This window comes from Lepidochelys kempii, chromosome 12, assembly GCF_965140265.1.
Source record: "Lepidochelys kempii isolate rLepKem1 chromosome 12, rLepKem1.hap2, whole genome shotgun sequence".
Classification (NCBI taxonomy): domain Eukaryota; kingdom Metazoa; phylum Chordata; order Testudines; family Cheloniidae; genus Lepidochelys; species Lepidochelys kempii.
This window is the reverse complement of record NC_133267.1, coordinates 2287399-2313116: the sequence shown is the minus strand read 5'-3', so window position 1 is coordinate 2313116 and position 25718 is coordinate 2287399. Positions and strand designations below refer to the sequence as shown.

General features: G+C 51.6%; 2 protein-coding genes and 1 long non-coding RNA gene across 18 annotated transcripts in view; 2 read left to right on the top strand and 1 right to left on the bottom strand.

Annotated features, from left to right (window-relative positions):
* The window catches only part of RIPOR1 (RHO family interacting cell polarization regulator 1), a 119138-nt gene extending 114784 nt beyond the window's left edge, over positions 1–4354 (top strand). For 9 of the 11 annotated variants that reach the window (XM_073307142.1, XM_073307139.1, XM_073307141.1 and 6 more), the window contains 4 exons: positions 1050–1246; positions 1373–1456; positions 2247–2337; positions 3426–4354. In XM_073307142.1, coding sequence (XP_073163243.1) covers positions 1050–1246; positions 1373–1456; positions 2247–2337; positions 3426–3523 — 470 coding nt within the window. In that variant the 3' untranslated portion in view covers positions 3524–4354. Of the gene's footprint in view, positions 1–1049; positions 1247–1372; positions 1457–2080; positions 2226–2246; positions 2338–2759; positions 2824–3425 lie in introns of those variants that run through there. The other 2 variants (XM_073307135.1, XM_073307140.1) reach the window with 2 other exon arrangements.
* Positions 284–24717, bottom strand: LOC140896073 (uncharacterized). 3 transcript variants are annotated; one of them, XR_012154443.1, is made up of 5 exons: positions 16282–16298; positions 10830–16210; positions 9488–9589; positions 7093–7166; positions 284–6429 (listed from the first exon to the last, which is right to left on the bottom strand). It is a non-coding gene; the product is annotated as an uncharacterized lncRNA (long non-coding RNA). The 3 variants fall into 3 exon arrangements; XR_012154444.1 differs by lacking the exon at positions 16282–16298 and adding an exon at positions 24354–24717 and having other exon boundaries at positions 443–6429; positions 10830–11536; XR_012154442.1 differs by having other exon boundaries at positions 438–6429; positions 10830–16718.
* CTCF (CCCTC-binding factor) overlaps positions 23798–25718 on the top strand; it is a 58972-nt gene continuing 57051 nt past the window's right edge. For 2 of the 4 annotated variants that reach the window (XM_073307145.1, XM_073307144.1), the window contains exon 1: positions 23798–23963. The gene's annotated coding sequence lies outside the window, so the exon portion shown is untranslated. The remainder of the gene's footprint in view (positions 23964–25718) is intronic. The other 2 variants (XM_073307147.1, XM_073307146.1) reach the window with 1 other exon arrangement.

Genomic DNA, 25718 nt, shown 5'->3' with positions numbered 1-25718 from the left:
CGTCCCCTCATGGCTCCAACGCTGCCACGGGCGGGCGCTGACGCGGTTCCCCTGCTCCGGGGTGGGCGGTACCGGCGCTGGTGCGGGCGGGGCGCTGGCGCGGTTCCCCTGCTCCGGGGAGGGCGGTACCGGTGCGGGCGGGGCGCTGGTGCGGGCGGGGCGCTGGCGCGGTTCCCCTGCTCCGGGGAGGGCGGTGCCAGCGCTGGCGCGGGTGGGGGCTGACGCGGTTCCCCTGCTCCGGGGTGGGCGGTACCGGCGCGGGTGGGGGCTGACGCGGTTTCCCTGCTCCGGGGTAGGCGGTACCGGTGCTGGTGCGGGCGGGGCGCTGGCGCGGTTCCCCTGCTCCGGGGAGGGCGGTACCGGTGCGGGTGGGGCGCTGGCGCGGTTCCCCTGCTCCGGGGAGGGCGGTGCCGGCGCTGGCGCGGGCTGATGCAGTTCCCCTGCTCCGGGGTGGGCGGTACCAGCGCGGGTGGGGGCTGACGCGGTTCCCCTACTCTAGGGTGGGCGGTACCGGCGCTGGTGCGGGCGGGGCGCTGGTGCAGTTCCCCTGCTCTGAGTCGTTAGTCGCCAGTGCAGCAGACGGCACCAGACTGTCTCTAGCGCCTGTCCCTGCCAGCTCACTTGCAGGCCGATGGAGCAGGGCAAGACTGAGCCAGGCTGTGCGCGGTGGCTTTGTGATCCCTGCCCAAGGTGCAGTGGGGCCCGGCTGAGCTGCTCCTGCGGGCTGCCAGCCCCTGCGGGCTGCCAGCCCCTGCCTGTGTGCTCAGGCCTCTTCCCTGGCTCGTTCTCCTCTGCCCGTGGATCACGCAGTGCGGCTGGGATATGGCCCCCCAAGAGCGCGCTCTTCCCTGCCAAACCCAGCTCTCCCAGTGGTGCCGGGCACCTGCCTTCCTGTCCCTCTGGTCTTTGCGTGAGCCAGGCAGGTGGGAGTGAAAGCCCGGCCCCCAGGGCACAAGTGTGGCTCGTCCCTTCCCAGAGGGACTAGCCCAGCCCAGAACTGAGGACTCCCCCAGCTGTGCTGCAGCTGTTCTCACACCCCCTCCCTGCAGTGCTGCTGGCCCAGAACCTGAACTCAGACGACCAGGACGTGGTGCTGAAGGCGCTGAAGCGAGTGCCCGAGAGCCGGCTCAAGAAGGACGGGCTGAAGGCCATGAGCTCGCTGCTCATTGAGGGCAACAGCAAAGTTGTCAGCGCCGTGTCTGCCCAGCTGCGCAGCCTCGCCGAGAACCCCCGCTTCCGGGAACGGGTGAGCGCCCCAGGGCCCTCGCACCCCTGGCTGGGAATGGGGCTCAAGGGGAGGGAGGATGGGGGGGTACCAGCTGCTCTCAGAGGCTCTTCCCAGCCCTGGGGTGCTGATGTCTGTGTCCCCCAGGCCCTGGTGTGGTACTTGGAGCAGCTGGAAGATGAAGAGGCGCAGATGCGAATCGCCAGCTGCGCAGCGCTGGGGTGTCTCAAGGTAAGTGCAGCCCCCGCACCTTGTCTGCATGGGGGTTGATAGCAATGAGCAGCTGCCAAGGCCATGCCCCTCTCGCCGCTGGGCCACTGTGTCCATGGGGGATGACATGGGGCCCAGGCCAATGCAGCAGAGGGGAAATTGCCCAGATCCCCCCTGTACCCTGCTGCCGGTGGGCTGGGCCCAGATTTCAGCTCCTCCTGCCCAGGGACCTCAGTGGCCTCCCCTCCTAGGCACAATGGCAGCAACCTCCCGCTTGTGCTGGAGTCTAGGGAGCCGGGGCAAGGGCTGAGTTCATCCTGTGTGGGTGGCTGTGTAGGGGAGGGGAACCAGGGAGGGAGGCAGTGGAGCCCCAGCGAGACTGATGGACACAGGCTGCAGCAAGGAGGTGGCCTATCCCCAGCCCGGAGCAGAGGAGAAGCCATGAGATGTGCCCGCGCAGGGGAGGAGCCAGGAGGCAGCTCCACCCACCACCTCTGCTGGTCGCCTCGGCAGCACTAAGGGAGGATGGGAGGCGGGGGGCACAGCTGGCCTAGAGCAGCCCATGGGGGACGCTGTCCTGGCCGACTGCCTGCAGGGGCGAGCGTGGAGCAGCGGGACTGATCCCTGTGTCCCTTGCTCTGCCAGAACTGAGACAGGACCACAGGGACCTTGTTCCCACCCTCTACCCATCTTCCTGGCCTCTGCCCTGTCTGTGCTGCCCCTCCCCCAGGGCTCCCCCCCGGGGTTGAGCGTGCAGCCAGGGCATGGAGGATGGGCACATGCTCAGCGCTGTGTTGGCCTCTCCCGGCAGGCCAAAGAAAGCATCGAGCAGCTGGTGTATCTGTGCCAAACGGATAAGGAGGACGTGCGGGAGGCAGCCAAGCAGAGCCTGATGCTGTGCGGTGAGTGCCCTGCTGCACACCCAGGGCCTGGAGCGGTTCCTCTAGGTGGCACCAAAACCAGACTCTGCTCGCACCCCCTTGGCACCGTCCCAGTGGGAGACAGGACCTCCCAGTGCCACAGAGCTGGTCCTGGAGCTAGGCTCCCTGGTCCTGTCCATGCTAGACCCTGGCTGCAGACGAGGGCCCAGTGGACCAGCTGGACATGTCATAGGCCTTGGGTCCATGCCTAGCTCCAAGGGCTCAGGCTTGCCATGCTGCCAGGGCTTCCCACCTCGCCTGCTGCTGGCACCACCTGTGGGCCTGGCTGGGGCGAGAGCAGATGCAGGCCCCTAGCCCAACAGCATGCTCCCCTAGCTAATGTCGGCAGGTGCTCTGAATATGTGAGGCGCTAAGTGTCATTGTTATTTATGATCATTTATTAGATGGCACTGAGAGAACCATCTGATTCGCTAACTAGGCTTCTGGGTCGTGACAGCAGCTGCACAGGTTGGGACGTGTTGGCCAGAGTCGTTTCCGCTCCCCCCCTCCTGCTGCTTTGCTCATGAGTGTCTCTTGTTTTGGACCCTGTCGGCCATGTCCTTTTAACCTGTGTGTCTTTGCTGTGTGTGGAACCCCAGTTTTGTGGCCCGCCCTGAATTTGTCGGCACAGTGTACAAAACCTCAGCCCTGCTGGTGTGGGCATGTGTGCTGCCCCCTAATGGCTGCAGCCTGCACAGGCTCTGCCAGCTCAGGGCAGCTCCCCCTTAGCAGAGAGGGGCTGGAGCGAGCGCCCTGGGCTCCATCTGCATGCCCACATGGGCGTCATTCAGAGGGCAGCTAACTAACAGGATTTTTTATTATTACAATTTACATTGAATAGAAAAGTCCTTGAGAAGCCTGAAGCCAGCCTTGTGCATCAGCCCAGAGTGCTCAGGAAGATGCAGGCTGAGCAGGGGGAGCCAAGAACCCTCTGCTCTCCTGACTGCCACACTGGGGCTCCAGCTCAGCTGGGCCAAGGCCTGTGTGTGGAGGAGACTGGGCGGTTTAGAGGGACCTGGGAAGGGAGCCTACTGAGCGGCTGGGGTGACTGACCTGGCGTGTGATTGCAGGGGAAGACGGTAAATCGGCTCACCGGCGGCTGGAGGAGACTCTGAACTGCTTACCGAGGATCTTCGCGCCAGGCAGCATGGCCAGCACAGCTTTCTGAGACACGCTGGCACTAACCTACTTGTGATCCCTTTGGGGTGAAGGCACCAGGGAGCTGCTGGAGGCTCACACAGCCTGGGCCCAGCTCCCATCCCTTGGGAACATGCAGCAGTATTAGTATTTCCCTGCCAGCCCGACACACCCCACTCACTGCCTTACGGAGCACAGCTTTCCCTCCCGGCGCTGTGCCAGAGGGGCTGCTCGGCACACCACCATGGAGAACCGGGGCTTTGGACACTCCCCTCCCCTCCAACTTGCTTTTCTGTTTCAACTTGCTAGGTGGGGCCAGAGCTTGTGCACCCCTGCTGAAGACTGGGTTGGCACATGAAGTCTGCATTGGGACTCCTTCCAGTAGCTCACAGGCAGCTCAGACTTCCCCAGATGGACATGCACTTTGAGGCAATGTTGTTTCTTTCTGGGAGCTCCCTTGCTGTGGGCACCATCCTCCTTCAGCGCCTGGAGCCTCCGGGACTCAAATAAAACGAGACATAGATAATATATTCTGCTGGCTTATCTTCTTTTCAGCTCCAAGTGTCTCCTGCCTCCCCCTCCCTGCATTGGCCGCAGGGACCCCCCAGCTGAGCCTTCCCCTGGTGTTAGTCATCATTTTTAAAGCAGGGTGGGGGACAGGAGCAACAGAGAGAAGGGACAGATGGACAGAAGCTGCCACCTTTTTGATTTATTTTATTTTGTATTTACCAAGTTTTGCAGAAAAGCAAAAGGAAAAAAATCTTTTCTATAAAATCTCTATAAATCTATATATAATGTAATTACAGAGAATGGCTAATTTTGATTTTAAACCAGAAATAAAAATAAACCTTTAATGAGCAAAGATGTCGCTTTGTCAGAGTTTTGCCCGGGGCAGAAGTAGAGGCTAGTAGTTAAAGCAAGAGGCTCAGAGTTCGGCAGCATGGTATTGGGAGCAGAGCAGGGATTAGTGGCCTGGAAAAGTGCTATGCTTCTGCTTGCCCACTTCTAAAATAGGGATGCCAGTCTTCCTCGAGATTAGCTTGTTAGAGCACTTTAGGATCCTCATTCCTAGAAATGTGAAGTGGTTGGTCCCTCCCCGTTTGGAGATACCCCTCAGCACCCTGCTGGCTGTGGGGCAGCTGAAGGAGAGATGCTTTGGAGGGGGGCAGATAGCAAGTGTATTTTTTCCACCATGCAGCATGGTAGAAATGATTCAACAAGTGAACACCACAGCACAAGGACCCCTCTCCCTTCAGGCAGCCAGCAGGATGCTAATACTGGGCCTGATCAATGTACCTCATATTTACTTACAATACAATGCAGGCAGCAGCCCAGCAGAGCTGGCTGCAAAGATTGTGCAGTGCTTTGGCTGGTTTTCCTTTTGCAGCCAGCTCCTTGTGTGAAGAGCCTGCTCAGAGGGGAAACCACTGCTTCTAGGCCCTGTGTGAAGCCCAGCACGGAACATGGACTGTGAGGGCGGGATAGGCCTGACCTGTAGTGTTGGGTGGCACAGCATGGAAAAGTTACATTTTTTGAATGTAAACACCCCCCGTGAGCCCGCATCCCACTCTCTGCCTGTCAGTGACTGTCGGACCGTTCCGTATGTGCCACTGCACAGAGGAGTGTGTGTGAAGAGCCTGTGAACACTGTGCGGTGGGTGGCCCATGCTGTCCTGTTGGGAGGCAGGGAGCAGAAGCAAATCATGGGACTGTCATATCCTCCCTCCCCTGCAGCCCTGTGATCAAGCAGAAACACCAGCGCAGCAGGCTTTTTGTGGAGGGGCACAGATCCTGGGCTTTCCTGGGGCAGCTGCTGCAGCCAGCCAAAGCCTCCCTTGAGAAAGGGGGCCAGATGCACCATTAGCTTCTGCAGTGTACCAGCCAGATGGGAGCTGGAAGCTGCACAAGCTGCCTGTCTGAGCTCAGCAGGCTTGTGAAATCTTTGGGGAGATCAGGCCCAAGGACAGGGCTGGGCAGGAGGAGATGGGGTGAGGCAGCAGCTCCCAAGAGTGTTTCCCCACATCCAGCGGGAGCCATGTAACACCCACTGCGTGGGGGGAGGGAGACTTGAGCCCCTCTATTTCAGATTGCTGGCATTTGTACTGCAGCTCAACTTTATCTAGTCTACATTTTGAACCTGTCCCGCTGAACAGACTTTTAATGAAACCTCCTGTTTCCATAACGGTTTTCAGTTCCAATGACCAGTTATTCTGAAGCAGATGTTCCCCCAAAGTGTTTGCAGCTCTGACATGGCTGGGCAAAGACCTGAAAGGGGAACTGACTGCAGCGACCATCATGCCTGAGCTGTGGGAAATGCAGCAAGGACCCAGAGCATCAATAGCAAGGAGCCAAGTGGAATTTGAAACCGCGTTTTCATGCAGTGCAAGGTTTGCTTTAGGCCATTTGGCCTTAAGTTGATGCCAGGTCATTAAAAAGAGGCCTCAGATGATTATTTTTTAAACAGGAAACAGAGATTTTCTCCTTCAATGAACCCCACAAAAACTGGAAGAAATTTGCATAAGCTTAAAACCGAAACAGTCACTAGCTGGCAGATTGGGTACAGAAATCTTCATCCAAAAGGTGACTGGGCAAGCTGAACAGATGGACAGTTTTACTGCAGTGCTGCTGCCAGACTGACGGTGGATTGCTAAAGGGCGCTGGTTTATGCACAGGAAACAAGAAGCTGCCCTTTGGTAATGGGATGCAAAAACCTTTGCTCTCTCCTATGTCTGTAAGTAGCAGACAGATGCTGCTGGGTCAGTGCTCACTCGGTGGGAGCCAGGCAGTAGCATGCCAATCTTCCCGCCAACATAGCCGGTGATACATGTGGCATCTCAGAGGCATCCATTACTCACCGCTCTTGCCAGAAGCGGCCAGACCTTATCAACTGCCCAAGAGGGACTTGTGAAGTATCCTTGTCCTGCTGCTCAGTACCGAGCTAATGAAGACATGTAAATAAAGAAGAGATGGGATTCTCTGACTGAGATTTCCCCTTTCAAGCTCCTGCAGCTCCCCATGTGAGTCACTACTGAAATTTTTTTGAGCCTCTCTAACTTCCCCAGAGCCCTAAATAATGGGGGGGGGGGGCTCCTTTTACTTGTTCCCCCTATCTATAGGGCAACACCATTATAATCTATAGGGCAACACCACTGCTCTACTTTGCCAGTGCCCTGTGATAGGAATGTACAGTGGTACCCTTGGGTTAATCACAGGCGATGGAACTGGAGGCCAGCACTCCCTCCAGTGTAAGATTTCTCTGTCCCCTAAAGCAGTTTTGCATTTGGGGCAGCAAGCTCCATTCATGAATGGGAAAGGCTCTATTACCAGTACACAGTGAAGCTGCTCCCCTTTCATCCTTTGCCCTTCAGACTTCACATTTCTGTCACACCACCTGGTCTCCCTTGGGCGGCACAAAGGGAGGAATTCAGATCCCCCCCAATTCCTGCAACTTCCTTTGGACCCCTGGAAAATGTTCTGTTAAACCAAGTCACTTCTCTCTGAATACTGCATTCCCACCCCTGCTCCCAGCAACCCCTGAGATTGCTGAAACTGGGAGAAATCCAAGAAAAAATACTTTGTGCCTATCTCCTTCATTACTTGCCTTGTATAACTCCACTCTGCAATACCAACTTCAGGTCTTAACCACTTGTGCAGCAGCGCACAGATGACATTTGCCTAGGGGGAAGAAAGAGGCCCAAGTTAGTTCTGTATTGTAGTGTGATAGGGAGGAATGCAATGCGTGTACTGGTACTGTACACTCTGGAAGCGTTTAGGTCTTATTGCTAGTGGAACTTCACTGCTTTCACAAAGATCTGTGGCAGAATTTCACTGGGTTATTTTAGAGCTGTATGTAGGGGTTAAGACCACATCAAAAGCTCTTTCGGGGCAGGGACTCTTTTTTTTTCTGTTTGTGCAGGGTCTGGACCATACTGGGGCTCCTAGGTGCTATGATAATCTGAATCATTAAACAGACCCTCTTATCCTTCAGTAATATGTACATTTGCATATGAAAGAGTAATTTAAAACTCTTATAGAAGGTCAAAAAACAATGTTTCTATTTTGTACTAAAAAGAACACTTAGTATGTTCTGACAAGTGAACCCATTTGTAGTGAAAAAGGTCAACCTGTGAAAAACAGAATGCGTAGCACAGGAATAAAAAGCATACGTCCCATGTCATCATGAGCTATTGTGCTATAATTGCATATTGTGATTCATTTGATTCCTTATTTTGTTTTAAGATTTGCTTTAGAAGCAAAATCCAACACTCTAATTTGAAGATGGCACAAACTACAAAAACAACCCAAGAGGGACAGAAGTGGTGTTACTGGGGATCATAGTGCCACTCACTGAAATTTGGCCTGTCTGCCATCATTCCTCCACCCACTGCCCATCATGACCGAGGGGTGGATGGGCCAAACTTGAGCAGCAGAGATCCTGTGCACCAGGTCACAATGCCAAGACCAGGGAACAGAGCCCAGCAGCTGCCACTGTAGGGTGGGCTCGTTCTGCAATCTCCCCACCCCACAGGGAGCAAGATCTGACCCCACATCCAACCCAGGGCCTCCCACAATAAAAAGATTAAACGAAACATTGTTTTAAAAGTCACTGGGCTCTATGAATATTCAAGATAATCTCACTATCTAAATGGATTTTAGAGCATTTTGAAAATTAAAAAACTCAGTGGGGGTGAGGGGCTGTCTATCAGGAAATCCTTGACTGAATGCCTCCAAATTTACACCACTAATTCTACCTCTGGCAACCGCCGTTAAAATTATACCAGGATTTCCTGTTCAACAGAAGTGAAAAGAGTCTACAAAAAATCTATTTTAGGTTAGAGTATCACCATAAAATATTTTCTGTAGGTTTCTGCACTGCTTGGTTTTTCTGTAAGTTTGTTGAAGGGGAAGTTTAATTTGAGATTAGCAGACTGGTTTTAAAAGGGCTACATGGCTCAAACTTGTCTAATGTCTAGTACTTCCTTTGGACCCCTTTCTCAGATAAACTGCTGCACTTTGAGAGGAAATGAATCGTAGTGCTCACTTTCATTTGTCTAGCTTGGATGAATGATTGTAGAAAGTGTTTATTTTTCAAGACAAACCTAAATTACTGTTTTGACTGATGCCTGTATCCTGGCACCTCTTTAGTTAATGACAGCCTTGACCCAGACCTTAGAATAGGGAGTTTCCTGATTCTCATTAGTGTCAGCATGATCAAAAGAGTTAGAGCGTCGCAGCTACTTACTTGTCTTTGACCACATATGATCCTACTGTTCAGGAAATGGAAGGGGAGTATGCATCATGATCATATTAGTGCAGTGCCTCTGCTTACGAGAGTCTGGCCTGGTCCGCCCTAGAAAATTACGTCTCCACTCTAGCGTTTTAAGTGTAGACAAGGCCTCTTTCATTTCCCCTTTATTGAATTAAGGCTGTTTTCCTCAACAATACTTTCAAGTAGAATTGGAGTATGCATGTGTATTATAGAGCACTTTGAAATGATGGCTCTTAAATAGTGCTCTGAGAGCACAACTTTCAGAAGGAGCCCCTATGGAGTGCAACTAATGTGCACAAGACAGTCTCTGAAACCTGCCCAGGAGAGGACTCCAAATGACACTACATGGGTTCAGAGTAGCAGCTGTGACAGTCTGTATCCGCAAAAAGAAAAGGAGTACTTGTGGCACCTTAGAGACTAACACATTTATTTGAGCATCAGCTTTCGTGAGCTTTTTTGCATCCGATGAAGTGAGCTGTAGCTCACAAAAGCTCATGCTCAAATAAATGTGTTAGTCTCTAAGGTGCCACAAGTCCTCCTTTTCTTTTTACATGGGTTCAGTGGCCACAGCATGTCGCCTTGAGCAACCCAGTTACTCATACCTGAATAAGGGTATGTCTACACTACGAAATTACTCCGATTTTACAGAAGTCGATTTTTGGGAACAGATTGCATAAAGTCGATTCCACACTAAGCACATTAATTCGGTGGTGTGCGTCTACAGTACCGTGGCAAGAGTCGACATTCCGAGTGGTGCATCGTGGGTAGCTATCCCACAGTTCCCGCAGTCCCTGCTGCCCATTGGAATTCTGGGCTCAGCTCCCAGTGCCTGGTGGGGCCAAAAATTTGTCATGGGTGGTTATGGGTAAAAGTCATCAGTCAACCCTCCCTCCGTGAAAGCAACAGCAGACAATCGTTTCGCACCCTTTTCCCTGGACTGCCCGTGCAGACGCCATAGCACGGCAAGGATGGAGCCCGCTCAGCTCACCGCAGCAGTTATGACCATTGTAAACACCTTGCACATTATGGTGCAGTTTATGCAGAACCAGAACCTGAAAAACAAGGCGAGGAGGCGACGGCAGCGCGGTGACAAGAGTGACGAGGACATGGACACAGATTTCTCTAAAACCACGGTCCCCGGCAATTTGGAGATCATGGTGTTAATGGGGCAGGCTCATGCCGTGGAATGCCGATTTTGGGCCAGGGAAACAAGCACAGATTGGTGGGGCCACATAGTGTTGCAGGTTTGGGATGATTCCCAGTGGCTCCGAAACTTTCGCATGTGTAAGGGCACTTTCATGGAACTTTGTGACTTGCTTTCCCCTGCCCTGAAGCACAATAATACCAAGATCAGAGCAGCCCTCACAGTTGAGAAGCGAGTGGCAATAGCCCTGTGGAAGCCAGACACCTACTGGTCAGGCGGTAATCAATTTGGAGTGGGCAAATCTACTGTGGGGGTTGCTGTGATGCAAGTAGCCAACGCAATCATTGAGCTGCTACTATCAAAGGTAGTGACTCTGGGAAATGTGCAGGTCATACTAGATGGCTTTGCTGCAATGGGATTCCCTCACTGTCGTGGGGCTATAGACGGAACACATATCCCTATCTTGGGACCGGACCACCAGGGCAGCCAGTACATAAACTGCAAGGGGTACTTCTCAATGGTGCTGTAAGCACTGGTGGATCACAACGGACGTTTCATCAACATCGACGTGGAATGGCTGGGAAAGGTTCATGACGCTCGCGTCTTCAGGAACTCTGGTCCGTTTAAACGGCTGCAGGGAGGGATTTACTTCCCAGACCAGAAAATAACTGTTGGGGATGTGTCCTACCATGGAGGACGGAATAAGGCTGCTCTCCCCAGAAACCTTCTGCAAAGGCTTTTAGAGTACCTCCAGGAGAGCTTCATGGAGATGTCCCTGGAGGATTTCCGCTCCATCCCCAGACACATTAACAGACTTTTCCAGTGGCTGTACTGGCCACGAATGCATCCCAAGTCCTCAGGGCAAATTAATCATTAAAAAATGCTTGTTTTAAAACCTGTATTATATTTAAAAAGGTACACTCACCAGAGGTCCCTTCTCCAGCTTGGTTGGGTTGGTAGGGTATTTCAGTCAGGGTGATAAAAAGATCCTGGTTGTCGGGAAGGGCGGTGTGCTGTGTGCACTCCTCAAACTCGTCCTCCTCCTCCTCCTCTTCTTTCCTGTTTGCAAAATCCTCAGGCATGGCGGAGAATACCCTATCATCAGAGTCCACGGACGGGGGGGGGGGGGGCGTTGTGGTGGTGGCCCCCCTAGAATTGCATGCAGCTCAGCGTAGAAGCAGCATGTCTGGGGCTCTGTCCCGGAGCGTCCGTTTGATTCTTTGGTTTTCTGGTACGCTTGTCTGAGCTCCTTAAGTTTCACGCGGCACTGTGTTGCGTCCCTGCTGTAGCCTCTGTCCCTCACGGCCTCAGAGATTTTTTTAAATGTTTTGGCATTTTGTCTTTTGGAACGTGGTTCTGATAGCACGGATTCCTCTCCCCATACAGCGATCAGATCCAGTACCTCCCGTTCGGTCCATGCTGGAGCTCTTTGTCAATTCTGGGACTGCACGGTCACCTGTGCTGATGAGCTCGCCTGGCCAAACAGGAAATGAGATTCAAAAGTTCCCCGGGGCTTTTCCTGTGCACCTGGCCAGTGCATCTGAGTTCAGAATGCTGTCCAGAGCGGTCACAATGGTGCACTGTGGGGTAGCTCCCGGAAGCCAATACCGTCGAATTGCGTCCACACTAACCCTAATACGAAACGGTGATGTCGATTTCAGCGCTAATCCCCTCATCGGGGAGGAGTACAGAAATCGATTTTAAGAGCCCTTTATGATGACAAAAATGGCTTCATTGTGTGGACAGGTGCAGAGTTACTTTGATTTAATGCTGCTAAATTCGACATAAACTCATCGTGTACCCCAGGCCTAACTGCAGGCAACTTGACTTGCAACAGAGGGGTCCAGCTCTGCTACAGATGCACATGCATCTTCCTTTTGGCTTGAGCCATACTAGAGATCCAAATTTAACCCTTTTCAAACACTGCTTCCCCAAAGGGGCAGTAGCGCTGGTGATAGCAGTTTGGGGAGAATCAGAGCATAGGATGAGCCCCAGATGTGAATCCCCCCAGCCCCCAAAAAGCTATAAAGAACCGTAAAATGTAGATGTCAAGTGATTTTTTTTATGGGGGGGGGAGAGAAGGCAGCTGTAGGAGGCACAGCAATTCTCAAGACGAGTGTGCATGTGGATTTTACAGCACTTAAAATTGGCTGTTAAGCAGTAAACTAGTCTACTACCCCTCTATAATCACTCATTTGTTTCTCATTGGGCTTTCTATAGGGAGACATGCAGTAGTCTCATGTTAGAACAAGCATAACCCACCATTTGGTTTGACCTATTCTTTAAGGGGCAGTGTGGCTAAGCAGATGAGACTTCCAGCAGACACTGTTCCAAGCTTTGTCTGCCAAAAGTGATTTTGTGCAATCTCTCAGCTCCCCCGTTACTTCCAGCTGTAAAGCCAGACATGAGGAGAGGAAACGAATGATACCTGAGGCTTTGCTCAATTTAAAAACAAGACTGTGAAGTACACAGAATTACTACTAGAGTGGAACAGGCAAGATTTGAGCTAAAGGTATCTTGGCTCCTGACCCAGTGCATCCTTTAAGTCAAGAGGTAATTTAATAGGTCCCTCTCCACCAGCCTCCCTCTTGGCCGCTTTCTGTGCCTCTCCACCAGCCACCTGGCTGGCCAATTGCCAAGATGTCTTCAGGGCCCCCCCCTTAACACAGCTCTCAGTGATTTCAGCTGTTTGTGCATCAGCAGTGAGGCTCCTGCACTCTGGGCAGTCTATTGCAATAGAGGTGCTATCCTAAAGTAGGTCTAATACTTAGACCTAGGTACCAGTGATTTCAGCTCTGCAGCAGGTAACAAGACTCTCCATTGAATCTAAATTAGCTCTTTTATTATGCCATAGAGAGAGAAAGGGTGAAATGGTGTCTAGGGCCCTTAAACAGAGGTCCACACCACCAGGTACAAGTATCTATCCCCACCCTCTCTCAACTTATTGGGCTTTGGAACCCATGTCCCCACCTAGGAGTACTGTTCAGCTGAGGGCGAGTCCCTCATCAGGTTATACCAGGTACAGTTCTGCTGCCCTCAGCTCACTCAAGGACAACCAGCCACCGATAGCTCAGTGGTTTGAGCATTGGCCTGCTAATCCCAGGGTTGTGAGTTCAATCCTTGAGGGGGCCATTTAGGGATCTGGGGCAAAAATTGGGGATTGGCCCTGCAGGGGGTTGGACTAGATGACCTCCTGAGGTCCCTTCCAACCCTGATATTCTATGATTCTCACCCTTTATTACTCCTGCCCCAACAACAAGGAGACTGGAGACCCAACACCAGCCACAAGTGATCATTTGGGCAAGCAATCCCATCCTGCTGAGCAAATAGCTGGGTGGGTGTGTCCATGAAAACAAGATCAGCTCCTGAAGTCTTTTTCCACAGCTCATCACTAGATGTCAAGGGAGAGCTCATTCAGACTCTGCTTACACAGATATACATCTAAATCATTGTAATTTATTTATGCAAGGTTTGGGTGTTTGTTTTTTTTTGCAGACTCAATAATAAAAATCATACACAGTTATCTCTATTCTTTACTAGACCTAACAGAATAGAAACACAAATAAGCTGCTTCACACATTCTTGTCTTTTTTATTATTGTTTCTTTTGCTTTTTTGGTAAAAGTGGTTGTCTGTATAACAATTCTGAAGTAAATTTAAAAATGCTTTGACATAATAGAAAATCCAAATAATATGGATGGGAACCTGGGAGGCAGTGACCATGAGATGGTCAAGTTCAGGATCCTGACACAAGGAAGAAAGGAAAGCAGCAGAATACGGACCCTGGACTTCAGAAAAGCAGACTTTGACTCCCTCAGGGAACTGATGGGCAAGATCCCCTGGGAGAATAACATGAGGGGGAAAGGAGTCCAGGAGAGCTGGCTGTATTTTAAAGAATCCTTATTGAGGTTACAGGGACAAACCATCCCGATGTGTAGAAAGAATAGTAAATATGGCAGGCGACCAGCTTGGCTTCACAGTGAAATCCTTGCTGATCTTAAACACAAAAAAGAAGCTTACAAAAACTGGAAGATTGGACAAATGACCAGGGAGGAGTATAAAAATATTGCTCGGGCATGCAGGAGTGAAATCAGGAAGGCCAAATCACACCTGGAGTTGCAGCTAGCAAGAGATGTTAAGAGTAACAAGAAGGGTTTCTTCAGGTATGTTAGCAACAAGAAGAAAGTCAAGGAAAGTGCGGGCCCCTTACTGAATGAGGGAGGCAACCTACTGACAGAGGATGTGGAAAACGCTAATGTACTCAATGCTTTTTCTGCCTCTGTGTTCACAAACAAGGTCAGCTCCCAGACTACTGCACTGGGCAGCACAGCATGGGGAGGAGGTGACCAGCCCTCTGTGAAGAAAGAAGTGGTTAGGGACTATTTAGAAAAGCTGGACGTGCACAAGTCCATGGGGCCGGACAAGTTGCATCCGAGAGTGCAAAAGGAGTTGGCGGATGTGATTGCAGAGCCATTGGCCATTATCTTTGAAAACTCATGGCGAGCGAGGGAAGTCCCGGACGACTGGAAAAAGGCTAATGTAGTGCCCATCTTTAAAAAAGGGAAGGAGGAGGATCCGGGGAACTACAGGCCAGTCAGCCTCACCTCAGTCCCTGGAAAAATCATGGAGCAGGTCCTCAAGGAATCAATTCTGAAGCACTTAGAGGAGAGGAAAGTGATCAGGAACAGTCAGCATGGATTCACCAAGGGAAGTCACGCCTGACTAATCTAATTGCCTTCTATGATGAGATAACTGGTTCTGTGGATGAGGGGAAAGCGGTGGACGTGTTGTTCCTTGACTTTAGCAAAGATTTTGACACGGTCTCCCACAGTATTCTTGCCAGCAAGTTAAAGAAGTATGGGCTGGATGAATGGACTATAAGGTGGATAGAAAGTTGGCTAGATTGTCGGGCTCAACGGATAGTGATCAATGGCTCCATATCTAGTTGGCAGCCGCTCTCAAGTGGAGTGCCCCAAGGGTCGGTCCTGGGGCCGGTTTTGTTCAATATCTTCATCAATGATCTGGAGGACGGTGTGGATTGCACCCTCAGCAAGTTTGCAATGACACTAAACTGGGAGGAGAGGTAGATACGCTGGAGGGTAGGGATAGATAGAGGGACCTAGACAAATTGGAGGACTGGGCCAAAACAAATCTGATGAGGTTCAACAAGGACAAGTGCAGAGTCCTGCACTTAGGACGGAAGAATCCAATGCACCACTCCAGACTAGGGACCGAATGGCTCGGCAGCAGTTCTGCAGAAAAGGACCTAAGGGTTACAGTGGACCAGAAGCTGGATATGAGTCACCAGTGTGCCCTTGTTGCCAAGAAGGCCAATGGCATTTTGGGATGTATAAGTAGGGGCATTGCCAGCAGATCGAGGGACGTAATCGTTCCCCTCTATTCGACATTGGTGAGGCCTCATCTGGAGTACTGTGTCCAGTTTTGGGCCCCACACTACAAGAAGGATGTGGAAAAATTCGAAAGAGTCCAGCGGAGGGCAACAAAAATGATGAGGGGACTGGAACACACGACTTATGAGGAGAGGCTGAGGGAACTGGTGATGTTTAGTCTATGGAAGAGAAGAATGAGGGGGGATTTGATAGCTGCTTTCAACTACCTGAAAGGGGGTTCCAAAGAGGATGTCTCTAGACTGTTCTCAGTGGTAGCAGATGACAGAACAAGGAGTAATGGTCTCAAGTTGCAGTGGGGGAGGTTTAGGTTGGATATTAGGAAAAACTTTTACACTAGGAGGGTGGTGAAACACTGGAATGCGTTACCTACGGAGGTGGTGGAATCTCCTTCCTTAGAAGTTTTTAAGGTCAGACTTGACAAAGCCCTGGCTGGGATGATTTAATTGGGCATTGGTCCTGCTTTGAGCAGGGGGTTGGACTAGATGACCTCCTGAGGTCCCTTCCAACCCTGATCTTCTATGATAATGAAAAACAAAACATATCTGGGTGGCTTGGGTCTGGGGAGGGGAGGCACAGCTGCAGCTGGGCCAGGACTCCTCCAGGCAGGTGGTGGGGGGGGGGGGGGGGCACGCAGGACTCGGGGCTTCAGCCAGCCCGGGGCTCCTCCAGCCACGGGGGGGCCACACCTGGGGCTTCTCCAGGCAGGGGGCTTGTGGCTCTAGTTGCAGGGGGTCAAGCATGGGCAGAAGGGTTGGAGTCAGGGGCTAGCTTCCCATGCACTTGCCGCCCACCTCCTCATCCGCCGCCTACCCTCCTGTGTCCCTCCTCGCTCCCCTGCCACAGACAACTCCCTGCCCGCTCTGAGAACTCCCGCTGGCTGGTGGCTCACTGCCCACCTACTCAATCCCCTGCTCGCAGCCAAACTCCCCTGCCCACCTCATCACCCTGCTGTTGGCTCGCTGCTCACCTTCTTATTCCTCTGCCAGGGCCCACTCCTCCCCGTCCCCCTGTTGCTCGCCTCCTCACCCGCACTGTGCACTCGCCACTCACCTCCTCTGCTCGCAGCCAGACCCTCCCCCCACCCTGCTGCTTGTTCGCTGCTCGCCTCCTTACTCCACAGCCAGGGCCCCCCACCACTCGCCTCTTCACCTGCCATTTTCTTCCTCACCCCCCACCCGCTGCTCGTCTCAAGGCTGATTCCCCACTCTGGCACTTCAAGTGCAGAAGGTGGGGGCCCACAAGGATTCTAAATATTAATACTGGCTACTCCAAGCGTGTATTAAACTCCCAAGGTTACAGCTTCTCTTTGACCTTGGATGGGTAGCTGCTGCCACCACCCAAGTGCAGTGGCGGATTAATGATTTTGCCGCCCCTAGGCCCCGAAATAATTGCCACCCCCCTCCCCCCAGCAGCTCCCGGCCCCCCGGCCGCAGCTCACCTTGGCTCCAACTCTGACTCCTCCCCTCAGTGCACCGCCAGGTCCTGCTTCTCCCCGCTCCCTGCCAGGGCTTGTGCACGAAACAGCTTCGCGAAGGAAGGGGAAAGGGGGGAACGCAGCACACTCAGGAGAGGAGCTGGGGCCGGGGCGCAGATTTGGGGAAGGGGACCAATAGGGGTAGGGAGGGGGCGGGGAAGGAGTGGAGTTGGGGTGGGGCTGGGGCTGGAGGGCGCGAACTGGTGCCAGGGGAAGCAGCCTCTGGCTGCTATTATAAATTTGCCGCCCCTGCAAATTTGTCGGCCTAGGCGTTAATACGCCGCTGCCCAAGTGTAAAAAAAAAACCCTACCAAAAATAAAACCCTTAGATCCAGGAAGGCACACTTGGGAATTCCTTCCTGTGGGGAACCCTCAAGCCCCTTCACACACACCCCCGCGGTCCAGGGAAGAACTGAGAAAGAAACAAAGGAAATTTGCTGTTGCCCCCAGCTAATTAAACAATATATGCACAAACCTCATTGGACACCAAAAATCCAATCCTGTTCTTAAAAAAGGTAAATTTTATTAAAAACAAAAAGAAATAAAATATAACTAGAACTTAGACTTTTTGCTCAATCTTTAAAAAAAAAAGAATTACAAAAAGTAAACATCAAGATTGCTCTCTTGAGGTTCAGCTTAAAGGTTACAAGCAAAATAAAAGGATCTGGGGTTAGCACAGAGGAGTCCACAAGCCAATAAGAAATAAAAGAAATAGCCCTAATCGCATCTTCCTAGACATTCCCTGATTTACTTACATATCTGGGGTTTCAAATTAGTAGGTTTGAGGTATGAATTGATGCTTTTTCATACCTGGTTTAAAAGCTGCTTACAGCATTACTCCTGCCCTGTTCCCCTCTACCCCGGAGAACAACAACAGATACAAAGGGGAAGTTTTTTCCCCCCATTTTAAAAAGTTCTAGCCTTCCTATTGGCTCTTTTGGTCAGATGCCTATTCCCTTTCCTTTACCTGGGGGGACTTTTTTAACCCTTTACAGGTAAAGCAAGCAGAGAACAGCCACCAAGAAGGACTTTATAGCTAACTGTCTGGGTGTCCATAAAACGGAGCACTCCCCCCCCCCCCCCGTCATTTATCACCCCCCTGTTCACCTCCTCACACACCTCTGCTTGCCTCCTCACTCCCCCACTCACAGCCAGTCCCCCCCGCCCGCCTCCTCACCCTGCTGCTGGCTCATTGCTCGCTTCCTTACTCCTCCGCCAGGCACCCCCACCCTCTGCTCACCTCTCGCCCCCCCACCCCCAAGCCCGCTGCTTGCCTCCTCACCTTTCTCCTTAAGCATTATGTCCCCCACAGGTGTTTCCAGAAAGGCAATGCATGCAGGAGCAACAGGGAAGAAGGGGTGGGGCTGATGCTCCCCCTCCCCCCACTGTGCAGGAAATTGCCATGGCTGCAGGGAAACCACCTAGAACGGTGCCTTGGAGTACTTTCCATTGCTAACTTGTTTGCTAAAGCATGTTATAATTTCAACTCTAGAGAAGTTTTAAGTTGCTGTCAAAGGCAAAATCCTACCCTAGTCTTAACTATGTGTACACATGGCCTGGTGGACTGATCAAGGGATTTAGAAATCATAGAATCATAGAATATCAGGGTTGGAAGGGACCCCAGAAGGTCATCTAGTCCAACCCCCTGCTCAAAGAATTCTGAGTTCTATCTACTCCCCGCTCTACTGCTAATTTGAAGAATGTCTTTAGGCAAATCCTACACAGCTAAGTTTTCAAAAAGCAACCTCTGCCTTTGGGCAGCTTGATGACACCGTACGCCTGAGGTGGCAAGTACCCAGTTACAGTTGACTTCAAAAACAGCTGCCAGTGCTCAGCCACTCTGAAAAGCAGACCTAAGTATCCTTCAATTAGGCACCCCAAATTAGCATTTTAGTCATAACCCCTCCATCTCTGCTTCTCCATCTGTGAAATGTAGACATGTACCTCCCTGAAGGAAGTGGTAAGAAGATTAGTTAATATCAATACAGCATTTTGAACACAGCATGCCAAGCAGCACGATTATTAGTACAGGGCTGAGGCACTAGATTTTAACTTCCTGGAGATATGGACCCAAATCTGGACTAAAATTGTAGGTGAAATAAATCTGATTTCTTTTCATCATCCCTAGGGAGTGCTTGCATGCTTCAACATGACTGGCATGGAAAGACCCAGGACTGGAATAGCAAAGGGTTGCAGGTTAGGACTGAGAGGCATTGGCACATGTGTGGGAAGACCAGAAGTGGTATAGAAAGTGGGCTGTGGCAAGGCTTTGGGTGCACCGGCTGCTGAGGTACAAGAACAGGACCGGAATAGCAGGGGATGCTTGAGGTGAGACTGAAGTACATCAGCAGGTGCAGTGACTCATGATGGGAATAGTGTTAGGATCTTGGAAGGGAGCATATGCATATATGGCTTGAGAAACTTCCATTCTGAACTGATTTTATGTCTGGAGAAATTCAGGAACAGATGAGTTTAAGGAGCTCAAATGTCATACACCAGAACAACTTCTAAATCCCAAACAATCAGATTCCTGAAATGAAATAAAAGACCTGAGAGAAGCTGTGGCAACTGATTGTCATGGGATTGCTAGGATCAAAGGAAGGCAGCTGAATGGTTAATGTATTAAATGGGACTGGTCACAGCTTCAGTTAATGACTGAGTTGAGTTCTGAACTTAAAGCAGAAATTCACCCTCTACATATGAGACGCTGTCCTCCTTAAAATTAAAAGGACTTACAAGTACTGAATGAGTTTTAGTTTAAAAAATTTTCATCTGTAACTTATAATAGGTCCTTTAAGAAAGGTAGAGAACCCTGTGCCAAAACTTTCTTTTCTCCTAACTGATCTTAACAACATTAGACTCTTCAGACTTCTCAAATAGTTAAAACTCACTGACATTTTATGCCTGGGCTATATTTGAAAGTTTGTTTTGTTTTAGCATTAATGGTCATTTTTTGCCATTATCCCCCATAACAAAGTCTCTCTTTCAGCAGAGGCTGGAGAATATATTCTACTTCAGAGTAACTCATCCAATTGTTGTTGCCCTTCAACAGCTATTTTTGCATGCTACAATTCTATCGGTTATGAGTCAGTGGGCTCTTGGTCTCACGTGTCAAGAGTAACCATTGGTAGACAACTTGGCCTCAGCAATCAATGCTTATTAAAGATTCCATAGTCACATGCTTAGCTACAGCATCAGTGTCTGAAGGGTTCCTCCTGGCACTGGTGTGTTGGTTCCACTATGCAGTGCACTGCTGGGGGAGTTTAGGCCTGAGAAACCCTTAAAGCACAGAGATATTGGGACTCAAGAACTATGTATGCCCTTCACGTAATACCAGTCTCCCTACGTGCTCCATACTGCAAACACACATCTGCTCCCCATCTGCCTACATACGTACACGTTTCTGGACAACCCCATGCCCTCCTCACCCATGAGCATTATCTAGAGTGGGATTTAAAGAAGTGATGTTAGCATGCACACATGTTCTAAGACAGTGGTTCTCAAACTTTTGTACTGGTGACCCCTTTCACAAAGCAATCCTCCGCGTGTGACCCCCACTTATAAATTAAAAACACCTTTTTACATATTTAACACCATTATAAATGCTGGAGGCAAAGCGGGGTTTGGGGTGGAGGCTGACAGCTCACGACCCCCCATATAATAGCACTGTGGCCCCCTGAGGCGTCCCGACCCCCAGTGTGAGAACCCCCGTTCTAAGAAGTCTAGCATCAACCAGGCAATGTCTATTTTTACCATATGCTAAACTGGTTGAATTAAAGCCTACGATGCCCAACCACCTTAATTCTGCCCTGCAGTGACACCATAAGGGGAAGAATGAAAAAATAGTGTCTTTAAAAAATTCCGTTTAATTTGCAGCCACAAACCCTAAAAAGCATTAAAACATGACACCATGCAGGCATGACTGATTTTTTTAAACACTGAACTTTAACTACTGAATTTTCTAGGTTTGTAACACTTCTTTGGTGGATAATTATGCTATCATTGAAGTATTTTTATTAGGGCTGTCGATTAATCACAGTTAATTTTTTTGAGTTAATCAGGTGAGTGAACTGTGATTAAAAAAAAAAATCAATCACGATTAATTGCACAGTTAAATAGAATACCAATTGAAATTTATTAAATATTTTGAAGTTTTTCTACATTTTTCAAATACATTGATTTCTATTACAACAAAGAATACAAAGTGTACAGTGCTCACTTTATATTATTTTTTATTACAAATATTTGCACTGTAAAAATGATAAAAATAGTATTTTTCAATTCACCTCATACAAGTTCTGTAGTGCAATCTCTTTATCATGAAAATGTAACTTACAATTGTAGGTTTGTTTGTTACATAACTGCACTCAAAAACAAAACAATGTAAAACTTTAGAGCCTAAAGTCCACTCAGTCCTACTTGTTTAGCCAATCGCTAAGACAAACAAGTTTGTTTACATTGATGGGAGATACTGCTGCCTGCTTATTTACAAGAACACCTGAAAATGAGAACAGGCATTCGCATGGCATGTTTATAGCCAGCATTGCAAGGTATTTTACGCGCCAGATATGCTAAACATTCATATCCCCTTTATGCTTCGGCCACCATTCCAGAGGACATGCCTCCATGTCGACGACGCTCATTAAAAAAATAATGTGTTAATTAAATTTGTGACTGAACTCCTTGGGGGAGAACTGTGTGTCTCCAGTTCTGTTTTACCTGCATTCTACCATATGTTTCATGTTATAGCAGTCTCGGATGATGACCCAGCACACGTTCATTTTAAGAACACCTTCACAGCAGATTCAACAAAATGCAAAGAAGGTACCAATGTGAGATTTCTACGGATAGATACATCACTCGACCCAAGGTTTAAGAATCTGAAGTGCCTTCCAAAATCTGAGAGGGACGAGGCGTGGAGCATGCTTTCAGAGGTCTTAAAAGAGCAACACTCCAGTGTGGAAACTACAGAACCTGAACCACCAAAAAAGAAAATCAACCTTCTGCTGGTGGCATCTGACTCAGATGATGAAAATGAACATGCGCTGGTCCGCTCTGCTTTGGATCATTATTGAACAGAACCCATCATCAGCATGTACGCATGTCCTCCAGAATGGTGGTTGAAGCATAAAGGGACATATGAATCTTTAGCACATCTGGCACATAAATATCTTGCAATGCTGGCTACAACAGTGCCAAGTGAACTCACCTGCTGTCACTTTCAGGTGACACTGTAAACAAGATGTTGGCCGAATTATCTCCTGCAAAGTTGTTTGTCTGAGCGTTCGGCTGAAGTAGGAGAGAGTGGACTTGTAGGTTCTAAAGCTTTACATTGCATTCAAAAATAAAACAGTTATTTTTTGTACATAATTCTACATTTGTAAGTTCAACTTTCATTGTAAAGAGATTGCACTACAGTACTTGTATTAGGTGAATTGAAATATACTTTTTTTGTTTTTTTACAGTGCAAGTATTTGTAATGAAAAATAAATATAAAGAGAACACTTGTACACTTTGTATTTTGTGTTGTAATCGAAATCAATATATTTGAAAATGTAGAAAACATCCAAAAATATTTAAATAAATGGTATTCTATTATTCTAACAGTGTGATTAATTTTTTTAATTGTGCAATTAATCTAGATTAATTTTTTAATCGCTTGACAGCCTTACTGTTTATCCTTAAATTACTGACATTTTTATTCTCGACTTTAACTCCATCTTAAGCCAATTTTGTCTGATATTGTGATGTGGGCTCACAGAGGTTCTCTTCTCTCACCTGTTCGTTTAGACAGCTGGCAAGAGATTTGGGGCAATGCCCCTGGAAAAGAGAGGAAACGCTGGAAACAGAAAGATCGGTGGCAGTTGGGAAAGACACAAGAAACAGGTGGGACTGGAGCAATTGGAGACAGAAGAAAGGTACAGAAAATGTTGTGAGAGCAGAAGTGAAGGGGGGAGAGAAACAGACTGAGAACCTCACAACTTCCCAGGAAGGTAAGTGACCCACATTTATCTGCTGAACCTTTGTTCAGATCTCGCTAGTTCCGTTGCAGCCCATTCGCTACTGAATGTCAAAGCCACACACGTGGTCTGGAAACTTAGCAGCAAGCTCGGCTGTGAATTTAAGACCTCCAAAGCAGAGCAGATCAAGCACACGTAAGAAGGACGTCACACCATGCCTGCATGCCTCCTCACTGACCGGCGGGGCCCCGCCTCACGGGAAGGGACGCTCGAGCAGCCCAGAACCCCTCGGGGGACGGCGAACGGCTGGCCCCCCTGGGGTGGCCCCCCCTGGGGTGGTCCGGGGGACGACCCGCCTCCGCCGGGGGAGAGCGGCTCCCCACTCCGCTCACGGAGCCCGCGGCAGCCCGCCGGCGAGGGGAATTGCGCTGGGGGCAGGCCCCGGGCGCTGCGGCCGCCAGGCAGCCGAACCCCCCCCGCCCTTTCCGCGCCGCCCCTCCCCTCCTGGCGGGGGCTATCGCCCGGGTCCCTTCGCTGGACGGCGCGTTGGGCGGCCGCAGCACGCGCCGGAGCGGCCCGGGCCCCGCGCCGGAGCCTCCCGCCGAAGCCTGACACCGCAGCGGCTCGCCCCGCCCAGGCGCAGGCCCCGCTCTGGGCCGCCCGGAGCCGCTGCGGGGAGCGGCCGGGCGCCGAGCTCGCGGTCCCGCGCGGAGGGCCCAGGGCGCCCGGCAGCGCGTCACGTGGGGCCCCGGCGCCCACCTGGATCACGCCCCCAGGCGCGCGGCGTCCCACCCTCCGGCGACGCGACCGTCCCTCCAACCGCCCGCCCGGCTCCGCCAGGGCGCCCGCATGACGCAGCACGTTACGCCCCTGCGTCGGGCGTGCGAGTCAGTCAGTGACGTTACGGCCACGGCACCGTTTGAAGTTGGCGCGCAGGGCCCCCTCCCAGGGTGCCCCGCGCGCCCACTCACCGCTCCCCCTCCTCTCGCTCAGCTCCGGCGGCCGCGGCAGCCGGGCCCGCGCAGGCGCACCGCATTCGGCCGCCGCCATTTTGTGTCCGAAGCGACTGTGGAGCGATTAAACCGCGAGCTGGGGCTGAGCGCGAGCGGCGGCCGCGGCGGGGCGTGCGGGGCGCGGCGGCTCCGCGGGGCCGGGGCAGCGCGGGGCGGCGGCGGGGCCCGGCGGCGGGCGCGGGCCTGGCGGGGCCAGGCGCAGGTAAGCGGTGGCGGGGGGTTTGCAGTCGCTTTCTCCGGCCTCTAGGTGTCACGATGGGGCTCCGGTTTGGCTGGGGCCCCGCAGCGGCCGCCGCCGGGGAAGCAGGGGGCTTTGTCTCCCTCTATCGTCCCCAGCGCGGCCGGCGCCTGCCTGCGACCGCCGCCATTCCCCACAGCGCGGCGCTGGGCCGGCCGGGCCCGGCCCGTCCCGTCGAGCGCCCCGTCCCCGCCTGGCCCGGACTCCATTTTCCTTCCTTTGTTTCCTCCGCGGAGCCGCTGGCGCTAATCACCCCCGGGCCCGCGGCCCGCTCCCCTCAGCCCGCCCCGGCCCCGGCCCGCGCTGCCGGAGGGCGGCCGGTTCGCCCCCTCCCCGGGGCCCTTCCCGCCGAACCTGCGTTAGCGCCGCCGCCTTGTCCTGGGGCTCGGCCTGCTGCGGGCTCGCCGCTCCCCGCGTCCGGGCCCGCGAAGCGGCTCCGGCCGAGTCCTGCCTGGCGCGGCGGCGGCTGCGTGCCCCGCTCCTGCCGGCCGCCGCCGTGTGCGCTGCGGCGTGAGAGGCGCGGCGAGGCGCAGAGCGGGACTCGAGCTCCCTCTGCAAGGCAGGCTGAGCAGCGCCATGCAGCACTGGGCGCGGGCCCGGCTGGGGGCGCCCGATCGCGCCTGGCCAGCGCCCCCGCCGGCCCGGCCCGGCCCTGCCCCCGCCGGCCGCGGCGGCCCGCCAGCCTCCTGGAGCAGCCGCCTCGCCTCCATAGGTTGGTGCCGGGCTGTGGCCAGGGAGCCGGCCGCCCCTTTCTCCCTCTGCTTTATAGCACGCCCTTCCCGCGGCGGCCACTGGCCCCTGCCTAGCGCGGTGCGCTCTGCGCTAGCGGGTCGGGGCTGCGTGGACAGGACCAGCCTGGGCTACGGGGCTCCCAGAAAGAGCACGATTGCCCCCCTTTTCTGCCATGGCTGTAGCGCAATATTGCCCTCAGCCCGCCACGAGAAGACAGGGTTAGGACATGGCAAAACACCCCGTCTTGCAACGAGCTATCCCGTTAACGAACCTGGGGGCTTTACTCTTTTTCACTCCAATTCTTGAGCATGACCTCTTCTGCAAGCCCTTCACCAGATGCCTCTCATTAATTTCCCCCTTGCAGCCTAGTACTGGTGGGCCCTTTTCCAAAGGAGACTAAGGCTGACACTTACACATGACAGTTTCACATTTTTTGTAAATTTATTGAATTTACTGTTAATTTTAATACCCCTTAATATTGTGTTTTGCCTGCTTCTGTGAGCTGTCCACAATGAAACCTAAATAGTTTATCCAGAGCCAGTTTAGAACTTAGTAATGTGTACCAGTCAGGGAAGTTTTTCCTTGCAGTTCTCTGCATTAAATTGAATCTGTTGGTGGTTAATTACTTACTTGTGTCCTTCTGGAGCAGGTTTAGTGTGTCATTACTTTGACTAGGTTTAATCACTTTAGTTTTCAATTTTGCTATATAGTTATTCATTCCCCCTTGTCAGTTTGACATATTGAAGGTCTAATAGTGATTCTTAGGTATCCTGCTATTGACCTCTTTCACAACTGATAACTCACTGGTGAGAGTTCATGTTTTTTAGCTAGTTTAATGCATGACAGGGCTTGAGCTCTCATATGGCTACCTAGCTCTATTAATTACAGACTATTTAAAACCCCCTGATGCTTGTACTTACCAGTTGTCTTATATATACACAGCTTACTCCTTCCGACAGTTCTGTGGTCCTGCTCCTGCAGTTAAAG